At 45.8% G+C, this 19,695-nt stretch overlaps 1 protein-coding gene and 1 long non-coding RNA gene across 6 annotated transcripts in view; one reads left to right on the top strand and one right to left on the bottom strand.

The window, feature by feature from the left end:
• Positions 1-1,145: 1,145 nt before the first annotated feature.
• Positions 1,146-7,235, bottom strand: LOC130518046 (uncharacterized). Of its 2 annotated transcripts, XR_008947904.1 has the most exons (4): positions 6,483-7,235; positions 5,621-5,704; positions 3,789-4,950; positions 1,146-3,673 (listed from the first exon to the last, which is right to left on the bottom strand). It is a non-coding gene; the product is annotated as an uncharacterized LOC130518046 (long non-coding RNA). The 2 variants fall into 2 exon arrangements; XR_008947903.1 differs by having other exon boundaries at positions 3,789-5,704.
• A 269-nt stretch (positions 7,236-7,504) lies between these two features.
• Positions 7,505-19,695, top strand: part of samd12 (sterile alpha motif domain containing 12) — an 81,655-nt gene continuing 69,464 nt past the window's right edge. Inside the window, exons 1-2 of one of the 4 annotated variants that reach the window (XM_057020362.1) lie at positions 7,505-7,674; positions 18,453-18,661. In XM_057020362.1, the coding sequence (XP_056876342.1) occupies positions 7,662-7,674; positions 18,453-18,661 (222 nt within the window). In that variant the 5' untranslated portion in view covers positions 7,505-7,661. Of the gene's footprint in view, positions 7,675-7,799; positions 8,225-18,452; positions 18,662-19,695 lie in introns of those variants that run through there. The other 3 variants (XM_057020361.1, XM_057020364.1, XM_057020363.1) reach the window with 3 other exon arrangements.

The following is a 19,695-nucleotide window of genomic DNA, read 5'->3' as shown; positions in this document are numbered from 1 at the left end:
AATAAGAGAATGGTGGACGTGCCTGTACAGATACCTAAAAACATTGGTGATTAGCTTTTAATGAAGATATTTCTATGTCAAATTGAAGGAAACTGTCTGCACCCTGAGCACCTGCTGAACACTTACAGAGTGAACATATTAAGAGAAAAGTTCTTTCTAAAGTTCCTAAACTAAAGAGTATTTGGGAAAACGATAGTAAAGCATTCCTGCCTCAACTTCCTGTTCCTGTAGGCACCAGCCAATGGGTGTGAGGTAATGTTTTAACTGAATATAAACCAAATGTGTCCACATTATTGCTGCTGAGCTCCTGCAGCTCAGAATATTCCCACGAAATAGTCAGATGTTTCAAAGTAATAAATATATGCTGAGTGGTTATGTTTCTGAAGAGATCTGGGATTGTGTCGGGTTTGTCATGAGGAGAAAATCCTGCCCTGAAGGAAAAGAAACAGTCTAATAAGAATGCAGAGGTGGGGTCCCTTGCCTAAAAAAGTCTGAGGGATCCCGATATGATTGATGACTGAATGTGAAGCAGAGAAGGTCTGCAGGTCCTGGCAGTAGCTGCTGGGCCCGACGTTGGCAGGAAGCCTCAGGTGGGCTCAAAGATGTCACACTGCAGGTGTTTAGATCCACCAAGCAGACTTTTAATGTTGGAATGTTTACAGATCATGAAATTGAGGGTCATTTTATGTATTTGTGTCTGGAAGATCTGGAACAAGAGGCTGAATAAATAAGCATTGGAAGAAAAATCCTCTTCCGTTGGGCTTCTGACAGTTGATCGTGGCTCCAGAGGTGACGGCGGTCACAAGCAACGAAGTGTAACTGCTGACTGACGCAAGCGTCGCCAAAACCAACATGTTCGTACACTCATGGCATCGAAGCTCGGCTCGGAACCAATAACCCGTTCGTTACACCCATACCTTCACCCTTTGGTCTTGTCTCCCACCTCTGGTTCTGGTATGAGCCACTGCCGGCTGTTTTAGAGCAGGAACTGGATCCTCGCTGCAGTTTAGCGTCATTGTTTCAGGTACTGGTGGTACTGGTGACCAGCTTAGAGCGGAAGAGGCAGGTTCATGCTGTCCAAAGATGCCCTGGCTGCCAGTGGTGATCGGTACTGGGAGAGACACTGTGCAGAACCCAGTATAGCACCAGTATCCAGACTCTACCTGTTCTGAAAGAGGGAGACCACCCATATACAGGGTTTACTCATATAGAACGCAGAACTTCTGTACCAGACCCCCGTCTTCATTTCTGCCGGATCTATAATCTGATACCCAGACAATGTGATAATATTTGTCCTTATAGAACCATCAGAAACACACGGCCTCTTTAATCCTGATATACAGTCGAGTCGCATGGATTTCTCCACGCGCTCCTACAGCTGTAAAATGTTATTGTAACAGGTCCGGCAAATAAACTCTGAGCTGAAGTTGCAATCAAGATAATAGCGGAGAACATCTCATTTTCTCGGGGATGTTGATCCGATTGCTGCAACAACAGGATTTTAATTATGCTCCAGATCACCTCGGGCTTACTGTTACGCAAACCATCAGGGAGAGGTCAGAGAAAACCCTGCGACACATCCTCACAGATACAGTCCTGCTCAACAACAGCGCCGCCAAACGCAACCGCGTCCGCACACACGCTCAAACTTAAACAGCAGCAAACACAGGTGCTTTCTCTCCTCCTCCCTTTGCCCCAGATCACCAGAGTCACTAGAGGAAATGGTCATTTTTTTGATTCAAGTAGACGAAAAAGAACCTGACTTTTCATTTTTCCAGATGGATAAAGGATGGTCAGATTCTTTTTATTAAAATCTTTGACGTTTGTGTATTTGCAGTTTATCCTGTGTGCAAACATGTGTTTCAATCTCTCCTCAGCAGTCGTTTTTCCACGATGTGTTTAGTTTGAAATTTGTTACCCAGGATTGTTCGGGTCCAGGCCAGTTGGAGGGTCAGACAACTGCGGATCAACCTCTCAGCTCTTGCTGGTGGGGAAACAGGGAAGCCTGGAATATCTGGTAGTAAATATACAATGACGCTATAGCGACCTCTGGTGGTCAGCGGCCACAAACACTCTACTAAACTTGCACAGCAAAAAGAACATGCGGTCTGAGGAAGCAGCAGCGGGTCTCGACAAACAACCATTATATGGCCCGTAAACACGGCCTAATATGCAGTACTATCTGAGTCCAGCTCTGCTGTCTTAATCTAAATACCAGGAAAATCTCCAGAGGTTTGATCATTCTGACTCTGCAGTATGAATCCAAAAACGATTTGGAAAATAAACCTAATCTGACACCAAACACCCAGTAGCACAGACAAAATAATGTTTATTAGGTTTTACTGTGAAATATTTCACTTAGACTGATTTTAATCTTGCGACTGATAATTGACCTTTTATCCTCTTGGTGGCGCTGTAACCATCCTTTAAAATGTTAATAATTAAACTCAATTCTTAGACACTGCAAACAGCTGCGACTTGTATTTCCATTCCTGCGTGAGGGCGTGCGTGAGGGCGTGCGTGAGTGCAATTGGGCTGAGTTGAATGGTCACATATTTGCCTGTTTGCGTAAAGTTGCAGATTTAGATTTTTTTAACTATTTACATTTTATACAAACACTTTTCGATTTTCCATTAGCACTTTCCATGTTGGAAAACACGTAAATAAAAATGTGAATGTTTTATTGTTTCATTAGCTCCACCCACAAACAGACTTGAAGTAAGGAACGATGTCTCCCTCCACAACAATAGCTTGGCTGCAGATGTGAACAAGACTTTCACATTTATATCAGTCATATCGATTTTCAAGCTACAACTAAAAAAAACTGATTGTGTATTTTGATTTTCTATATTTCTATTTTCTATTGCACAGATAGATCGATGCATTATATTAGCGGGGTGAAATAAATGAAGAGGGCAGGTTTCACTTCTGTCTGAGCTCTTGCTAATCAGTGGTAGAAGCTGTGATGAAACACGAGTCCACTGGGGTGACTGGTGTCAGGGAAAGATGATCAGGCTGGTATCCTGGGATGACTCACATACTTTCCACCGTCATGGTGGGCTTTGCTCAGACCTTTTTAGAGTTGCAGCCACAAGCATGAGGATATGAAGCAACGGGGAAAGGAAGCGTTTCCAAAGACAGGAATCAGCTGAAGATCAGAGAAAAATGTCCAGGATCGTCTCGTCTAACAGCTGTTGAAGGGGATTAGCTAAAAGGATTACCAGGGATACCCCAGCTGATGTCATTATGACTGACAAACAAACGGGTTTGACCCAACAGCGGAAATCCTCCACAAACAAGAACATCAGGAAGCTCCGTACCATCAGCATGGTGTGCGGCCTGGCAAGCAGCTGGCAGCAGTGGGCAGCAGATAATGAGAAGAAGCAGGCCAGTGAACCCAGTGGTTGGGCTCCAGCTTCCCTGGGAGGTCCAACAGAAGAACCCAGAAAGAAGTGGGTCCCAAAGAAGAACCCCCCAACCCAGGTCCATCCAGCAGATGGTTCCAGACCTCACATCAGTTCTGGAGATGCATCCTTATCTTCTCAGAAGAGCCCTGAGACTGTAGTTCAACAGAGGGCCGAACCATCGATTGGAGCAGCCATCAAAGTCAAACAAGTGATGAAGACAGTAACCAGCGGTGTCCAGGAGAAAGGCGCCAGCATCAACCTTCTGGCTGAGAAGATCAAGAGGGAGAGTCTGCCTTCAGAAGACGAGATTGACCGGATTCTGAAGAAGAAAAGCTCGCCTACACGCCGTAGAAAATGCTCAAATATGGTGTCCTCTCTCACCAAAAGCTGGAAGCAGGTGGAGAACCGGCCTGGTGGAAAAGATGGAGGACAACCAGGAGAGAGGACCTCCTGGGTTGGCAGTGGAGATCACAGTGGAGACCTGGTGGACACAGAGGAGACCGTTGGGGAAGAGAAGGCTTTCAAAGACGATGCAGAGTCAGAACTGAAGATCAAGAGACCAACAGTGTCCATGTAAGAACGGCCACATTGTCTTTTTCTGGATCAGCTTTTATGGAACATTCTGATCCATGATGATAAATAAAAGAAGGTTTCAATGATTCAAAATCAATTTAATGATCCTCACTTTCACAGCATTAATGGTTCTGTTAAGAACAATCAGGGAACAACAATACAGTTGTGTATATTTTCATGTATTTTTTGTGTCCGCTCCAGGTACAAAAAGGAAGCAGAGGACGCCGACAAGATCAATGCTCTCGCCAAGAAATACAGCGCTGTCGGAAACCTGAAGAGTCGCTGGCAGGACTGGGCCTCGGAGCACAGCGAGACCCAGAAGCTAAACCCCTTCAGCGAGTATTTCGACCATGACTACTCCATGTCGCTCCGCCTGCAAAAGGGCCAAGAGGGCTACGGACGCCCCAAGGAAGGAACCAAAACGGCAGAGCGGGCCTTGCGAGCAGAGCGGCACATCCACCGAGAGATCGACGACATGTGCTACGTGATCAGGACTATGGCCGACCCTGACCTGGACGGCAAGACCCGCGTCACCTTCGGACAGCTGTTCGACAGATACGTCAGGATCTCTGACAAAGTGGTGGGAATTCTGATGAGAGCCCGGAAGCACGGGAAGGTGGCGTTTGAGGGGGAGATGCTGTGGCAGGGCCAGGACGATGGCGTCATCATCACCCTGCTGGTGTGATCTTCAGGACCTGCAAACACCGTGAGGAGGGTTCAGGGAGGATTCAAAGTTGGCGGGAAAAATTCAAAAGCAAATCCCATATTTCTGATTATGAACAGGAAGTGTTCAGGTAATGTACTGCTGCTGTTTATGGAGACACTTGAAGACACTTTCCATGTTGTCATCCACTCGTCCCTCATCCTTTCATCCCTCTATTCGTCCCATTCATCCCTCCATGAAAGTCCCACTTGTTAAATCACCAAACATGATGGAATGTCAAAGGATTTGGGTGGCTTTGTGGGTGTCCTGGAAAAGGGAAAAAACAACAAAACCAAATCAGGTTTTTGTAAAAAGTGCTGATGTTCTGTCGTCACTCAGAAGCTCACGTGCAGCTCCTGGTGGACAGACTAGAGTCTTCTGGGCTCAGCTAGAATGTCAGCTAAGCTAATGAGCTCATCCATCAGTGCTTCAGATCGTCATCACATGGTTCCTTTCCTGCTCCGTTTAACAGCTTCCCACAAACTCTTTGGAGATGATATCAGCACTATCTCATCCTCATTTCTTGAAACATGAATTAGCATTCATCCTTTTGTTTTTCTTTAAATTGCTAAGGAGTTCCAACAGAATTTTTGTCTAGAACAAGAAAAGAATGCATCATCTTCCAAACGCTATCTCTTCCTCTGTAGATGTGTATATGTGTCTAAATCTGAGTTCAATTTCAAGTAAAAGACTGACACAGCTTTTTATGTCCAGCCCCTAAAACTGACCTTCCAAGAGTCAAAACATGTCACATAGTTTTATATTTATTTCCAGTTTAAAGCACATCAAAAACTTGGAAGAAAATCTATTTTCTGATTAACTAAATTTGGAACTGTGTTGAAATGACATTGAACTTTCTCTCACACGTTCTCTTTCTTGGCTCCTCTACACTTTTGATTTGACATATATTAATGAAATAATTGATGAGTGTTCTCACTCAGCTGCAGCTGAGCAGCCGAGCAGCCATGCAGTCAAGCAGTCGTGCAGTCGTGCAGCTCGGTCTCAGATTGGGTTTCAGCGCCTGAAAAAACGCATCTCAGCTTTATTTATATTGGTGCAGGCCCATTTCAGAGAAACACAGCACTTTTTAAATCTTATGACACTGATCCTATTATGATAAAGACCATCTGAGGGCAAAGCAAAACTTTCCAGAAGTTATAATTACAATTTCTTGTATTTCTAGACTCATAAATGAGCAAATATTCTTTGCAATGGCTCAGCAGAAAACACGCACACGGCAGCATTCCTATCCAACACTGTCCCACATACGATATAAATAACAATGTAATTTACAATATATAGTAAATAAAGCACCAGCCCTGCGCTCATCAGTGTAATTCACCAAATAATGATGTTTATAAATGATACTCAGGTACAGAAGTCATTATTATCTCATAATTTCAGAGGGTGAAACAGTGAGTCGGCTTCTTGCTTTGTTGTTATGTGTGTGTGAAGTGTCGTCCTGCCTCTCGTCATTGTGCTGTATCACACTGCCCAAGTTGTTATTTCACAACTGGTTTGGTTAAGTTTAAACTGAAAAAACACAAGAAATGTTCATTTCAAATTTAAAAAATCAAAACCATAAACTTATTCAGAGGACGCTTTCATTAAAAAAAACATCGATAAAGAGTTCAGAAATTAAAATGTGTCGCGATCATCACTTTCTTCTGAAAATGATAATTTATCAGAGCTCATTACATTGTCTCAAATACATTCAGCTGCAGCCCTACAATCCTTCCACAAAGGTAAGAATGAGTTAATTATAACAAATAATAATAAAAAAAACAACCCTCTCTCACCAAAAGTCTCTGTGGCGACCCCTGAAGACTCTTCACTGGGTCCCTTGTCCACTAGCAAGCTAACAGGCTATCTGCATTATCATTATCTGCTACACACATCAAGTTTCTTTTCTGTGCACTTTTTCTTAAGACATTGAATTCTTTCCCTCTACACGTATGATGTAGCGGAAGCACCCGTCAATGGAAAACCCCTCAGACAGGCTGAACCAACCAGGTAAGAGCCACACCTGATAGTTGACACTTGCTCCACGGCCAGAAATACAAGGAGAAATATGCAGACAAACCTCCTCGTGCTGCTGCTGAGCGATTAGTCCTGGAAACTAACCTTGAAATGATTATCTATGAACACACAAACAGAGGCCCTGCGTTCACCCCGTCTGGCCTTCTTGCACCTTATTTTGCTTTTCCGTTGATCTTGTATTGGTCAGTGAGCTTTTGCATCTTGATATTTACCACAGATGTGTTCAAAAGGCACAATCACAGCCATAAACTGGTTGTTTTCTCCTGTCTTCAGAGGTAGGAGTGCCTTCTGCTGTGGTTAATGAGCATTCCATAGAAACTCTCTCTGCTTACTGTCAGTTTGACGGCCTGATAATTGTACAATTGAGACTCTCTTGTTGTAAAAATGACATGAGTGAATGTTCCAGTGACAAAAGCGTGAGGGTGCTGTGCCATTCACCTCGGGCTGCTTTATTTATTTATTCTAAACTCAAGACACAATGACATGCACCTTTTACATGGAATTTGTGACATTCAAAATCTCGTCATCATAGCTGGCAGGGCACCAGTCCTGGGATGCTGGTGCAGCCTTGTCGAACTGGAGATGTTTTTGAGGGCCAGAGTCTGTTCAAATCTCAAATTGAAAGTTAGATACCAACGATCCGAGTTAATATGGTAAAACTAGTTGAATCAACACTCCGGAGGGACACATTATGAAGGACGCGTGCTACCTTTCAGTGTAAAAGTAAACCTGGACGCATCACGGCTGATCGTCCAGGAGGCGCTGAAACTACAGTTCCCGTGATGCTTCTCGGCGGAGCGGCAGGAACAGCAGCAGCAGCAGCTGTGCGCTCCGGCTCGCCCGCAGCAAAGTGATGAGAAGGCGCCCAGCGAGGTTCTCTGAGCCCGCCTTGACTGATTGCTTCCCCCACCCAAGTGATGTCTGCGCAGTGAGCCTCGATGGCCGTGGAAGGTAAGACCCCCCCTCCCCCCCAGCGCTCCGCTCCGCGTCGCGTCTGTGCTGAATATTTCCGGATTTAGTTGGCGTTTGATTCAGTTGTTGGTGATGACAGAAGCTGTTCGGGTTGATCTCACCCCGGCTGAGCCGGGTCACCTCCTGATTGGCTGACGCTAGAGCCATTACGTGCTGTCCTGGTCACCTCTTATTTCCAGCTTCCGTGTGAACGCGCAGCTTTTGTCGTGGCAGGGTCGGTTAACAGGTCTGCGACCGAGACGCGTCGTCAGGTGGTTCCAGGCGTCAGGAGGTTCTCTCGTCCCGGCTCTTTTGGTCATCCAGACAAGAACCGTCATTCATTTCCATCGGTGGCGCAAAAGTCCGTGCGCGCTCGCTAAGGCTCATCCGGTGGCACATGTGCACCTGGTGAAGTCCGCGTCTTCTCCCGCGTTTCTACGTGCACAGTTGCCGGAGGAGTGTAAGGAGAGGGAGGAAAGTGCCATCGGGATGCTTGGCCAGTCTCCGCACCTGATCGGCGGCATCTTGTGGATCCAGAACCCGATGAGAGGTACGTTGGAGCTTCCTGCGTGCACCCAGCTCGGGCATGATTGGTATGAGTGCTCCTGCAGGACAGCCTGTTTGACCTTAACCGGTCTCTCCTGTTTTCTACACCTTCTTGCCTCCTGCTGTGTTGTCACGGCATCAAAATGTCCCATTTTAATTGGAGCACTTGAACATCTCTGGGTTTCTCCCAGCACTGACCCAACACGCGCCTGATTGATTCACCTGCGGTTATTCGCTGATCAGTTATTCTCTGTGAGCACTTTTGATGGATTTGCATGGGCTTAAACAAAGCCAGATAATGTTTTGATAGATTACCCTAAAACGCTCTGAGCTCCATGTGAGTTCCCAGGGAAACCAGTTTGTCCCGTCAGTCCTCCAAGCTGACCTCAGGTTTTATATCTGAATCTGGGCTCCTGCTGTGGGTTTAAATCCCAGTTTGGGTTTCTCTGTGTCCTCCATCTTTTGTTTCATGGAGGTTTTGACTTGATTAGAGACTCCGGGCTGCCTTTATAACTGCTGTTGTGATGGACTGGTGAGCCGTCCAGGGTGTGATTGTGTTTCTTGTCTGGTGACCACTGGGATGTGATCCAGAACCCCTGTCACCCTTAGCACTGAAGAGGTTATGGGAGGATGGATAAGCTCTGAGGTGCTTCCTGGCATCTAAGGACCTCTTCTGCTGTCTGCAGTGTCTGCTTATTTAAAAGGAACACACTAACCATTACAGTTACTTTTACAGAGGAACATATTTCAGGAGCTAACTAAAACACAAAATAATAAAAGGTTATTTTTGCTATTCCTAACATTTGTAAGCCCCAAAATATGATGAGAAAAGGTTGAAAACTTTGTCATGTTGCTGTGAAAAGGCAGATTCCACCACAACTGCTCATCATGGTTCCAATCTTTTCCATCTTTCTTCTAAATGTTGGTGCCTTTCTTGTTTTGAACTGGCTCACTTGCATTAACGCTGGACAGTGTTGCTCCCGCTGACGCTTGACCTTTAACACTTGACCTTTTGAGTTTGTTTGCGCTGACACGTCAGAGGAAGAGACGTCCAAGACTGTCCAAAGACTTTTTAACCTTGAAAATGGAGACACGGGAGAATTCTGTTGTTTTATTGATGAGTTCTGGTTAAATTGAGACGAAAGCACAAAGATTATTAGATCCTGGAGTCATTTTGCTGCTGTATAGTTGAAGCATTTTATGAGGAGACTTTAAGTTTGACTAATTCTCTATAATCTTCCTGCTCAGCATAGCCACCATTTCTTTATGGGTGCTGCTCAGATGAAAGGCCAGGAAATATGAGGGGAATTCTGTGTCTTGCGGCAGGAACAGGATGTTCGGCCGTGATTCACTCCGATGTGTCACTGTAGGAGCTGAAGGATGCGTCCTGTTCATGGGAGCTGCTGGAACAGGCCACACACATCACTCTGCACCTTTAAAGACCAGGTCAGACCTGGGTAGGGATGGAGCCGGCAGAGGGAAACCTTCTGTCCCCTGAGGACAGAGGACCTCACCTTAAAGCAGCTAGATTCAGGATCAGAGCGTTGATGCAAGTTCTTGTCCCAGTAACCATCAGGCTGAAGTGGACACAGCGCTTCAGCTGTACGTCGGGTCTCTCGTGCATGTTTAGCATGATGGTTTGATGGTTGTCTGAGCCGTCCAGGTCAAAGTATTTGGCTGCACCCTGACAGTTAATGAAGACTGTCTCCTCTCCCATATCAGACTTTTAATAACTGCAGCGTCTTGAGCCTCAAATCTGTTCGTAACTGAACCGTTTCCGGGCTCTGGGTTATATTTCCATTTGAAATGAGAACGGTTCATTTCTGTGCTACAGATGAGGTCATCTCTGCTTAATCGCCTTGAATTTCCCATCCAAGAACCCTGTGGTGTCACCATTTACTGTTCCGCTGCTGCCACTAGTCCATAAGCGCCAATATAAATCAGGAATGTAGTGATTTATAACACACACTCCACTCTTTCTTTGAGTGTTTTTGGAGGGCGCTTCCACTTTGTCATCATTGTCATTTCTGCTGAGTCCTTCTCTGCTTCTTTAATTTATGCTCTGCAGAACCCTCAATTAGCTTCTCAAATTCAAGAGTAGATTCTATTCTTTGTATTGTTGTTATGGTATTATAGTTAAATACTCCATTAGTATCTATAATGTCATTAGATTCTCATCTTTAAAAGGTTTTAAGACCTTTCAGAATGAAGCTTTGGGAAAGTAAATGTCTTTTCTTTTATAAAATTATGTTTTTATAAAGGTTACTGACTGCCTCAAGGCTAGACCCCTGAAGGCATCTTTTCAGGAATATATGGGACTCTTTCTGCTTCATCATGAGACTAAATTAAAAACTCTGGCTGCTGTTTTGCCAGCTCATTGTTTCAGGTGAAGCAGTGTCAGTGTAACGCTGGATGAGCTCGAGGTTTGTTCAGAACCACGGCAGCGTTGACAACGGCGCCGTGAGGTGGGGGTCGTCTACACGGATACTTGGGTTGCAGTTGTTTTGGAAGAATGGAGAGGACATCCAAGTCCAGCAGCCACACGGCTGACGTGTCCTGTCTGGTCCAGTTTTGGGCAGCTCGTCACCAGCGCTGGTGCTGGTGCAACAGTGGCCTTTCAGAGGATTCTACAGGGAAATGTCAGGAGCTGAGGTGAAGTAAATCCAGAGAGAATGTGAGTTATGCAGAGAGACAACAGAGGGGAAAAAGGACGTTGCTACCAAAGAACAGAGGAAAATTCATTTTCAACATCTCCAACAGGGATAAAGATAATAAATAAGGTGAGAAGAGAGAAATAAGAGTGATTAACAGGATCATCCTCAGCTTTAATGCACATCCATCCATCCATCCATCCATCCATCCATGCACCCATCCATCCATCCATCCATCCATCCATCCATCCACCCACCCATGTATCGATGCATCCATCCATCCATCCACCCATCCAGGCATGCATGCATGCATCCATCCATGCACACACACACACACACACACACACACACACACACATCCATACTGCTATGTATGGACATAGCAGGAAAACCAGACTATAACATGGAGCGGAGGAGCAGCCCTGAACTGCCTTCTGCTTGGCGCCACTGTTTACCCCCGTGGCTGAGTGTGTTCCTCTCTGTGCATCAGACCTTCTTGATGCCGCCGCCCTGTTCTGACAGCACGCCGACCCCCTCCACCCCTACTTTACATCCCCCCTGAGGATCTGGCCCAGAACCACTGTTAGAAGAAGAAACAGTCTGGTTATTTGCTGTTATGCTTCAGCTGGGCAAGCAGGGCGCTGCTGGAGAACCTGCTCAACCTTACTCAGCAGGAAAATGGGATTAAGAGGAGAAGATGTTGGAACTGTCATCCAGCAGCAGTGTTGCGCAATCAACCCCCAGGTGTGCGTCTTTGGTGCACACAAAGTGCTGCAGCGCACATTCTCTTATGAGACACAACCAACATGTCAAAATTCATTTACTAACTAATCTTTAAGTGAGAAGTGCTGATTTATTATTTCTATGAATCTGAAGAACCTGATTCGGTCTAGAGAAGAGAGGATCGGGCTTATTTTCACATCCATGCGTCACCTGTGAGGCCCCTCCCTCGCTGTTCTCACAGTGTGAAGGTGTCACCTGTAGCCTCAGGATGAGTTGTGTCCCCGCTCAGTCGGCTCGAATCACAGGAGACTCTCAGAGCAGTAAAAGAAGGCGTCACTTTTCCACATTAAGAGCTGATGAATTTTCAAATGAGCTCCAGATTGATCATGTGACCACTTTAAATCTGTCACTTCCCTTCTACGCTAATCTTTAGCATCCCTGTCTCTTTAGGGACAGCTCACTTCACCCGGCTGACCGTGCGAGTCCTTGTCACTCAAACAACAAAAGTAACCAGCAGTTTTCCCGTCCTTCATCCGCCCTGAGCATCAGATTAAACTCAGGACAAAAGCTGAAGAGCAGCCCATCATCTATCGCTCTCATCTCCGCTCTAAAGCGCTCGTCAGGCCTCCGCGTAGCTGCTGAACGGCTGCAGCTGCAGATCTCAGATGTTGGCGTGGTGCTGAGCAGACACAGATGCTGTCGCTTGTTAAATCTGGAATTCCTGATCACATTCTTTGATATTTCTCGGACGTTGAGGGTGTTTCTGCACAATATTCCCATCATGCACTGCTCTCTGATTCCCACTTTTGAGCAGCCTATCAGACACAATGTAGATTTTGAAATGTAGTTTAAAAAACAGCCTCGGTAGCACTCAGACGTGATGTGAACTGGTGAATTGGTGCTATTTGAAGGCTATTTCCCCATCAGGTGACCACTAAATCCCACCGTGCCAACCAGTCTGACCTGTACAGGTGTGACACAAACTTGAAGCTGGGTTCAATAACACAACTCGTCCACATTTGTGCTGACCCTGATCACTGGGACAGAAGCTGGTACATCCTGCCTCATATAAGAGTTTAAATTTAGTCTTTATTCAAACATCACGTGGTTTTCTTAGAAATCCTAAACTTTCCACTTAGTGTGCAATAACTGTGTTGCTGTCAGAGGCTCTCATCAAATATTTATAGATCTTACTCAGCGCTAAATTAAAGCACTCTATTTCTGTCGTCTTTTGAACGCAGCTTCATGCCTGAGATTCACGACGAGCCAAACGAACCACGGTTATATTTAGCTTCCGTGTTTGAGCTGTAAAATGGGTCATTTCACTCTTTTTCCCTCTGACTCATTTTGTCGTTCTCACTTCTTTCACTCTCTCTCCTTCCTTGGTTTAACTTTTTTTTTCTTTCTCCGCGAGAGCACGCTGGCGCCTCTTTTAACACGGATCCAACCGGTCGCAGCTGATCCAGCCAGCCTCGGGCGTTAGTGTTAGCATCAGGATGAAATGTAGAGCATGGATGGAGGATGGAGGATGGATGGTGGATGGAGGATGGAGGATGGATGGAGGATGGATGGATGGAGGATGGATGGATGGATGGAGAGATGACATCACCCCACAGTCAGTGATCCAAGTGTTGCGTCTGCAGCTAAATGTCAGCTGGGTGGAAGAAACCACCGACTGTGTCAGAGAGATTTTTTTTTATGTAGATTTCTCAGCTTTAGCTAAAAACACAACTAACAGATGGACGGATAACAAACATTTACAGTAACGCACCAAAGGAATTAATATGCTCGAAGGAATTCAACTATAGTGATTTTTTTTGTTGTAGATAAATGTGTTACTACGTGCGAGACCCACTATTAATATAAGTTTTATTTAAGCATTTAAATCTTAGGTTTAAAATGTATTATTGGATTCATGACTGAATCCAGATGATCTCTGATTCAGAGCTCAGTAGTTTTGAGTGATTTGTGTGCGTGTGTGTGTGTGTGTGTGTGTGTGTGTGTGTGTGTGTGTGTGTGTCTGTGTGTGTCTGTGTGTGTGTGTGTGTGTGTGTGTGTTACAGTTCTACCATGAATAACATGGCCAAGACTGGTAATAAATGATTTATTTTGTATTATTTATTCTCTGGTATGTGGATGGACTCGGTGTGTTATTTATTATTTATTGTGTTTTTGTGTATTTTAGTCATTTCGTACAGATTCATGTGCAGAATTTCCCTGTCATATTATATAAAGTCATGCATGTTTCATGCGCCTCCCTGCACCATGTCTGGTTAGTAATGGGTCATAACACCATCACACACACACGGATATGTAGATGATGCATATTGTGATTATCGTTCATTCATGGATTTTATTTTCCTATTTTGATCTTAGTTGAGGGCAAAAAAAAAGCTGCTCAGACTGTTTGTGAATTATTCAGAGGGTCCTGAAATGGTGCTTTAGCAGAGTGATGTGTGACCCTGACTGGAGCTCTCCTGACATCTCTCCCATTGGTCTAAACAGGCTCTGACAGAGGTGTGCTCCACCGGGATGCAGCTTGTGTCTCTCTGTGAAGTCCCCAGGACGTCATGTGTGTACCTAAACATGCAGCTGAACTGAAGCTTTCATAGAAAACACATATTGGCTGATGACTGAAGCTGCCCAACTGTGGAGTTTTCCCATTGAGGCTTGTGTTCAGTGGATATTGTTGAAGTTTGATGCCTCCTGAAACATAACAGCAATCTGTACGCTGAGAGTTGAACCCACTGGAGTCTTGTGATGCTTCATAACCCTGCAGCAACGCCCAGCCCTGACTGGTTCTTTAGCTCTGGGAGAACTGGGGATTGCTGCAACACGCTGATAAAAGAGATACTTTGTTTCCCTGTGAGGCAGGAACTTAAACATCTCAGCGGTTCTCTGATGTTGGCTCTGCTGCTCTGCTCCAACCTGACAAGTCAAACAATGAAGGAGCACTGAACTCTTGACAGCTCTGAGGAGGCTGTCAGGAGAAGGATGGATGATGGATGATATCAGAATATGTGACAGTGAAGGACTCGGACCTCACACCAAGACCTGAAGATCCGAGTTACATTGGAATTAATATCCCAATCTGGCTCTGATGTGCAGCTTCTGCTGTCAGATGTACTCAAAGACAATGAAACCACATGTCTCCACGTCTCCGGCGCGCCAATGTCTGTCAAAATCTGGACAAAGACAACAACAGCGACTGCTGGAGCTTTGACTTTTATTTTAGTTGCTGACACAAACTCCATGAGACTGGTGAGGATTAAAGAATTTGTTCCCGGTGTCTCTTCAGTTTAACCTCACTGAGCAGTGAGCTCTTCCTCCAGGCTCCTGTCCAGAGAGGCGCCGTTCTCCTGGCGATGTTCTCTGCCCGTCTCTTCCCACCCTTCAACCATATTCTAATGAGCACTTTTGTAACGGCCGTCTGACTGTCCTTTCTCCCCCCTCTGATGGGTAACTCTTCCCAAAGGCTGCAGGCACGCTCCTCTCATACATTCATCCCTGCTTCTAAATTAGAGAGCACAGGATGGATTTAATCAACACCCCATGTGGATGTGCCCTCGGCCTGTCTGTGTACAGAAGGCATGAGAACATTTTGTGTGTTTATGTGTGTGTGTGTGTGAAACCTCCACGTTGCTTCCTGAGCTGTGTAGTCACTTCATTTTAGATTCAGCTGTGAGCCACGAATCACATTTTCAAAGCTCTGCAGCTGCACGGATGACTGGAATGTCATTGACTCGAGATGCTGCCAGTTTTGGTGCCAAACCACCTCTTCAGACCCCCCCGGGCGCTCTCTCGGCACAGACGGGGCTGAAATGAACGCACCCGCTTCCTTCCTGTGCCGGGCGCGTCCCCGTCAGAGGGCTGCGCCCGGCTTCACCGCTGCTGTTAAACATCCCGCGGCCTCAGCCACCCCCCCCTCCCCCCCGGCCTTTGTTTCTGGGTCGTCCTCACATACCTCCACTTAGAGAGTCAGTCAGAGAGAACGAGCTCGCTACAAGGCTCAAGGCCTCGCACAACAAACTTCACTTTTAATTACGGACCCTCTGTTGGCTTCTCTTTGAAGCAGACTCTGCAGGAGCACTTTATCTTCTCCCACTGGAACGTTCTCCTCACTGGGCCAGTTTGGAGGGCAGAGATGTCCAAAGAGATGATGCCATATTAATACTCACCCACTCCAGTATTGAGCTTGTGCTCATTCAAAGGACACCTCCAATGTCTGACTTAATGACACTTAAAACAATCAAGACATTAACAGCCTGATATCATTTGAACCAGTCTAAACCAGTAGGACTGTTTATGGCATCATGGTGGCAAAGTGGGAACATTCAGTTCTGATTGGGAATACTGGGGTGGATTCCTGCCTCCGACAGCCGCGACCTGTCTGAAGAGGCCCGACGTGCCGATTTATGTGATTTCTTCTCCTCTGAGGTCGTTAATTTCCTCCAGTATTCCTGATCTGCTCGAGTGCAGCTGTGGAAACATCTGGGTGTGGACAGTTCTCTGTGTTTATACTTCCCAATCTGGACTGCATGGAAATCTGGCAGAAGTTCACATTAAATAGTTGGAATTTCCCCTTATTCCATCATTAATGATCAATGTATCAGTAGCCCATAATAATCCATGTGTATGAATTATGGTGCAGTTATTCTGGACACAGGTGTCCCGTCTTACTCGCATTCATATTTTCTTCATCTTGCCTCATTTCATTGAGAAAAATGAGAGTGTTGCTCTCATCCATCCCCCCCCCCCCCCCCTCACAGCGCATGTTCGAGCGGAGGGAGCCGAGTAGAACGTTGCTATTTATAGTAACAGTTGCTGCTTTAAAAAAAAAGCTTTTCGGCGCCGTGTTGCCTCCACAGCCACCGCAGAAATACAGCACTTTCATTTCCTTTCCATCCCTCCATCCTTTCACTCTGTCTCCCACTGTTGATGCTCTCGGGGCTGGATGTATCATTCATTCCTTCCTCGGTGGAGCTGTTGAACGGAAGTCATGGAGGGAATCACAGGCAGGAGAGGCGAGAGCATAAAGAGGCAGTGAGGGGGCCACGTGTCGTGCTGTGCATCTTAAGTGGGCTTTGTTTCGCTCCTGGCCTCTCGTGGATGTTCTGTGGGTTTTAAAGGGGCTGTCAGGAGACCTCAGCATCAGCGTGCACATCTGGCACGTTTGAGCGTCACCCTATCAGCGAGCGCACGCCGACACTCGTCTCTTCGCCGTCGTGCTTTTCCTCTACAAACTCGCCATGATTCGCTCTTCATCCAAGCTGAGCGAAGTCAAGTAAAGAAGCAGCTAAAGTCAGTAGCTCGGGATCATATCAGCAAAACCCAGACTGGACACATGTTGGCTACACGTGTTCGAAGTTTTACTGTATAAAAATGATTTAGATGTCGGCCGTGCACGAATTTATTGCTCATATCCCTCCACCAAGAAGTAGCATGCAGCTCAAGCAAGCGCTGTAAGAGGATTTAATCTTCAGTCAGGAGCAACATGTTTCAGCTTTTACTTAAAAGCTCAGTCTTTTCCCTCACGAGTCCCCTTCCAACAGCGTTCCTCAGCCTGTGTGTGCATCTCCGCTGTGCCAGAGCCCCTCCAGAAGCAGGTGCCCCCTCCCAGAATGACCGCAGCACAGATGCTGCTGTGACTGGCCTGTTCCCAGCCGTAATGATTTGTGTTTTACGTGATTTAATTGCTGATCCGCAGTGGTTTGTCATCACTTCCTGTTACTGGCTGCGCTCTTCAGTCTGCCGCCGCCTCACACTCTGTCTGGGCTGCGTGTTTGTGTCATCTTTCTGACCGCAACCTTTCGTCAGCACACGGTTGTTAATAAAAGCGCCAACTCTCCTGAATTAATGGTCCAGGGTTCTGTGTAGACCAGTGCTGTCTGGCTGTTTATCTTAATGCATCTTTTCATTCATCTTGTCTGACCATCCTGGAGAGCTGCACGTTAACGTCACGACTCTGCCCTTTAAACCTGCAGCACAGCAGTGTTCGCAGCAGCTGAGGTCTTTGGCTCCTCTTCCTCGTTTGGGAGTCATTTGGCTCCTTTGAGGAAAGAATTGGCAGATCAGAAGGTGACAAATTGCCTATTACCTTCTGGCCTACATCACTGCTCCCTGATTGTGATATTTCCAGTAAAGTGATCAGAAATAACAACTTCATGTGGGACGTTGTTGTGCAGGTTTATCTCAAACGTGCTCCAGTTGCACTGTTTCAGACTGATGCGGCAGGCTTAAAAAAAGAAACGTGTCTGGATGTTTTGACTTTATATTATGTACTAAATTATCTTAAATGATCACTTTTGTGGCCCGTTAAAGTGTCCAACAGCAAAGTCATTGAGACTATTTGATTAAAGCAATAGCTGTCACAACCCATCACATGTATTATTTGGATATTGTTTTTAGGTTTAGTTCGATAATGTGATTTTAAATTGTTTGTTGAATCGGGTTGTGACGAAGCGCCTCACTGTGGTTTTCTGCTGCCATCTAGTGGCTTGTGATGGTATGGCGGGATATGACGTCACCAATACGAGAAAGAAAGTGAGAATAAAATGGGATGTTTGAATAAAATATTATTATATTGACGACATTGAGCCTGGAGCCTTAAATCTCTTCTTCTTTGGTCTGTTATGGCATCGCAATGCAAAGAAAAAGGGCTTGAAATATATCCATGCGCTCAATGAAATTTCATAAATATTACCGAGTATTATTAACCTGTAGATTAATGTCCTGCACAACAACCACAAAGTGTCAAGAATTCACCTCTCTGTTGTGTAATATCGATAAAATTATCTGATATTAAATGTTTAAAATGAAAGATCAGCGCTGATGTGGTGTCTTTTTTCCTCCTCACAGCTGTTCACTGCAACCTGAGCCAGAATGGAATCGACCACCAGGTCTGTCCTGAAGACATGACGTCCCAGCTGGAAGAAGAGGAGGAGTTTGTCGATGGCGGAGCTGTGCTGCTGGACGAGGACGGCCCGAGCTTTCGGGACATCAGCCCTCCTGCGTACCAGCGCCGCTCAGCGCCTCAGCGCTCCGTCTCTGAGTCAGAGCTGACCCGGGTAAGAGCTTCTTCTTGCTTGGTGAAGCAGCTCTCAAACTATTCATTCAGTTCGGTTGAATCAAAGTGATCCATTCGACTGGTTTGGAGGACTGCCATTGTTCTGGGCACACACAGCCTTGTTGACCTACACTAGAGTTTTCTCTCACTATTAAGCGCCTTTCACAAAATCGTCCAACCATCCAAGGGAGCTTCACTGATTTTAGAATTGCTTAGATTACAGATTTTCTACAAGGAAGTTCCCAAAAAAACACTCGGTAAGAAGAAGGGACACTGTCTGTTTATCTGTCTGACACGTGTGACCTTTAGACCACTTCGATCTGCCCAGTTTGTTTGACCAGGACGTCTCCAGTCCTGCAAGTCTGATGGATCTTGGCGACGCCACGGCCGTCTCATACAGGGTGTGTCTGCAGGTTCCTCTTTAGTTCTCCAGTAAATGAGTGCCATTTTAATTCTGGCCAACAGAATCACTGTGATCTCTTCCTGGTGGAACAGTTCTGGCAATGCAGGCTAACGTTATGTCAGAACACTGATCTTAAATCTCTTCTTCCAGCTGTTTTCTTCATTGATCAACAGATGCCTCTGAGCATCGATAACTGTAAAAGGCCAAACGGGAATGACTGCAATGTTTTTCCAGATACAGCTGAGAGAAACACAAACTTAGAGACAGACAGAGACAGAGAGAGAGATTTGCTAGAACTAATAATTAGCTGCTGCGGAGGTGGGGATGATGACAGGGATTTCCATGTCTCAAAAAGCCATTCAGTCATATGACAGTAATGGCAGCAGCCATCACGCTCATCCTCCTCATTCTCATCCTCCTCCTTCTCCTCCTCCTCTTCCTGTCCTTTTTCTATCTAGCAGCACAAATACTACAGTTCTCAGGCTTGCCACTAGGTGTCGCTGTACACGAGTGGAATCGACTTTCAGCGTGCAGGAACATGTTCCTTAGAATTGCTTTTATTAAATGCGAAATAAAAGGCAGGCAGAAATATGGAGAGGCTGAGTAGAGATACATCAAGCTCAGAAACATCA

The sequence above is a fragment of the Takifugu flavidus genome, chromosome 21, assembly GCF_003711565.1.
Source record: "Takifugu flavidus isolate HTHZ2018 chromosome 21, ASM371156v2, whole genome shotgun sequence".
Lineage (NCBI taxonomy): Eukaryota > Metazoa > Chordata > Actinopteri > Tetraodontiformes > Tetraodontidae > Takifugu > Takifugu flavidus.
This window is presented reverse-complemented; position numbering and strand designations above follow the sequence as displayed.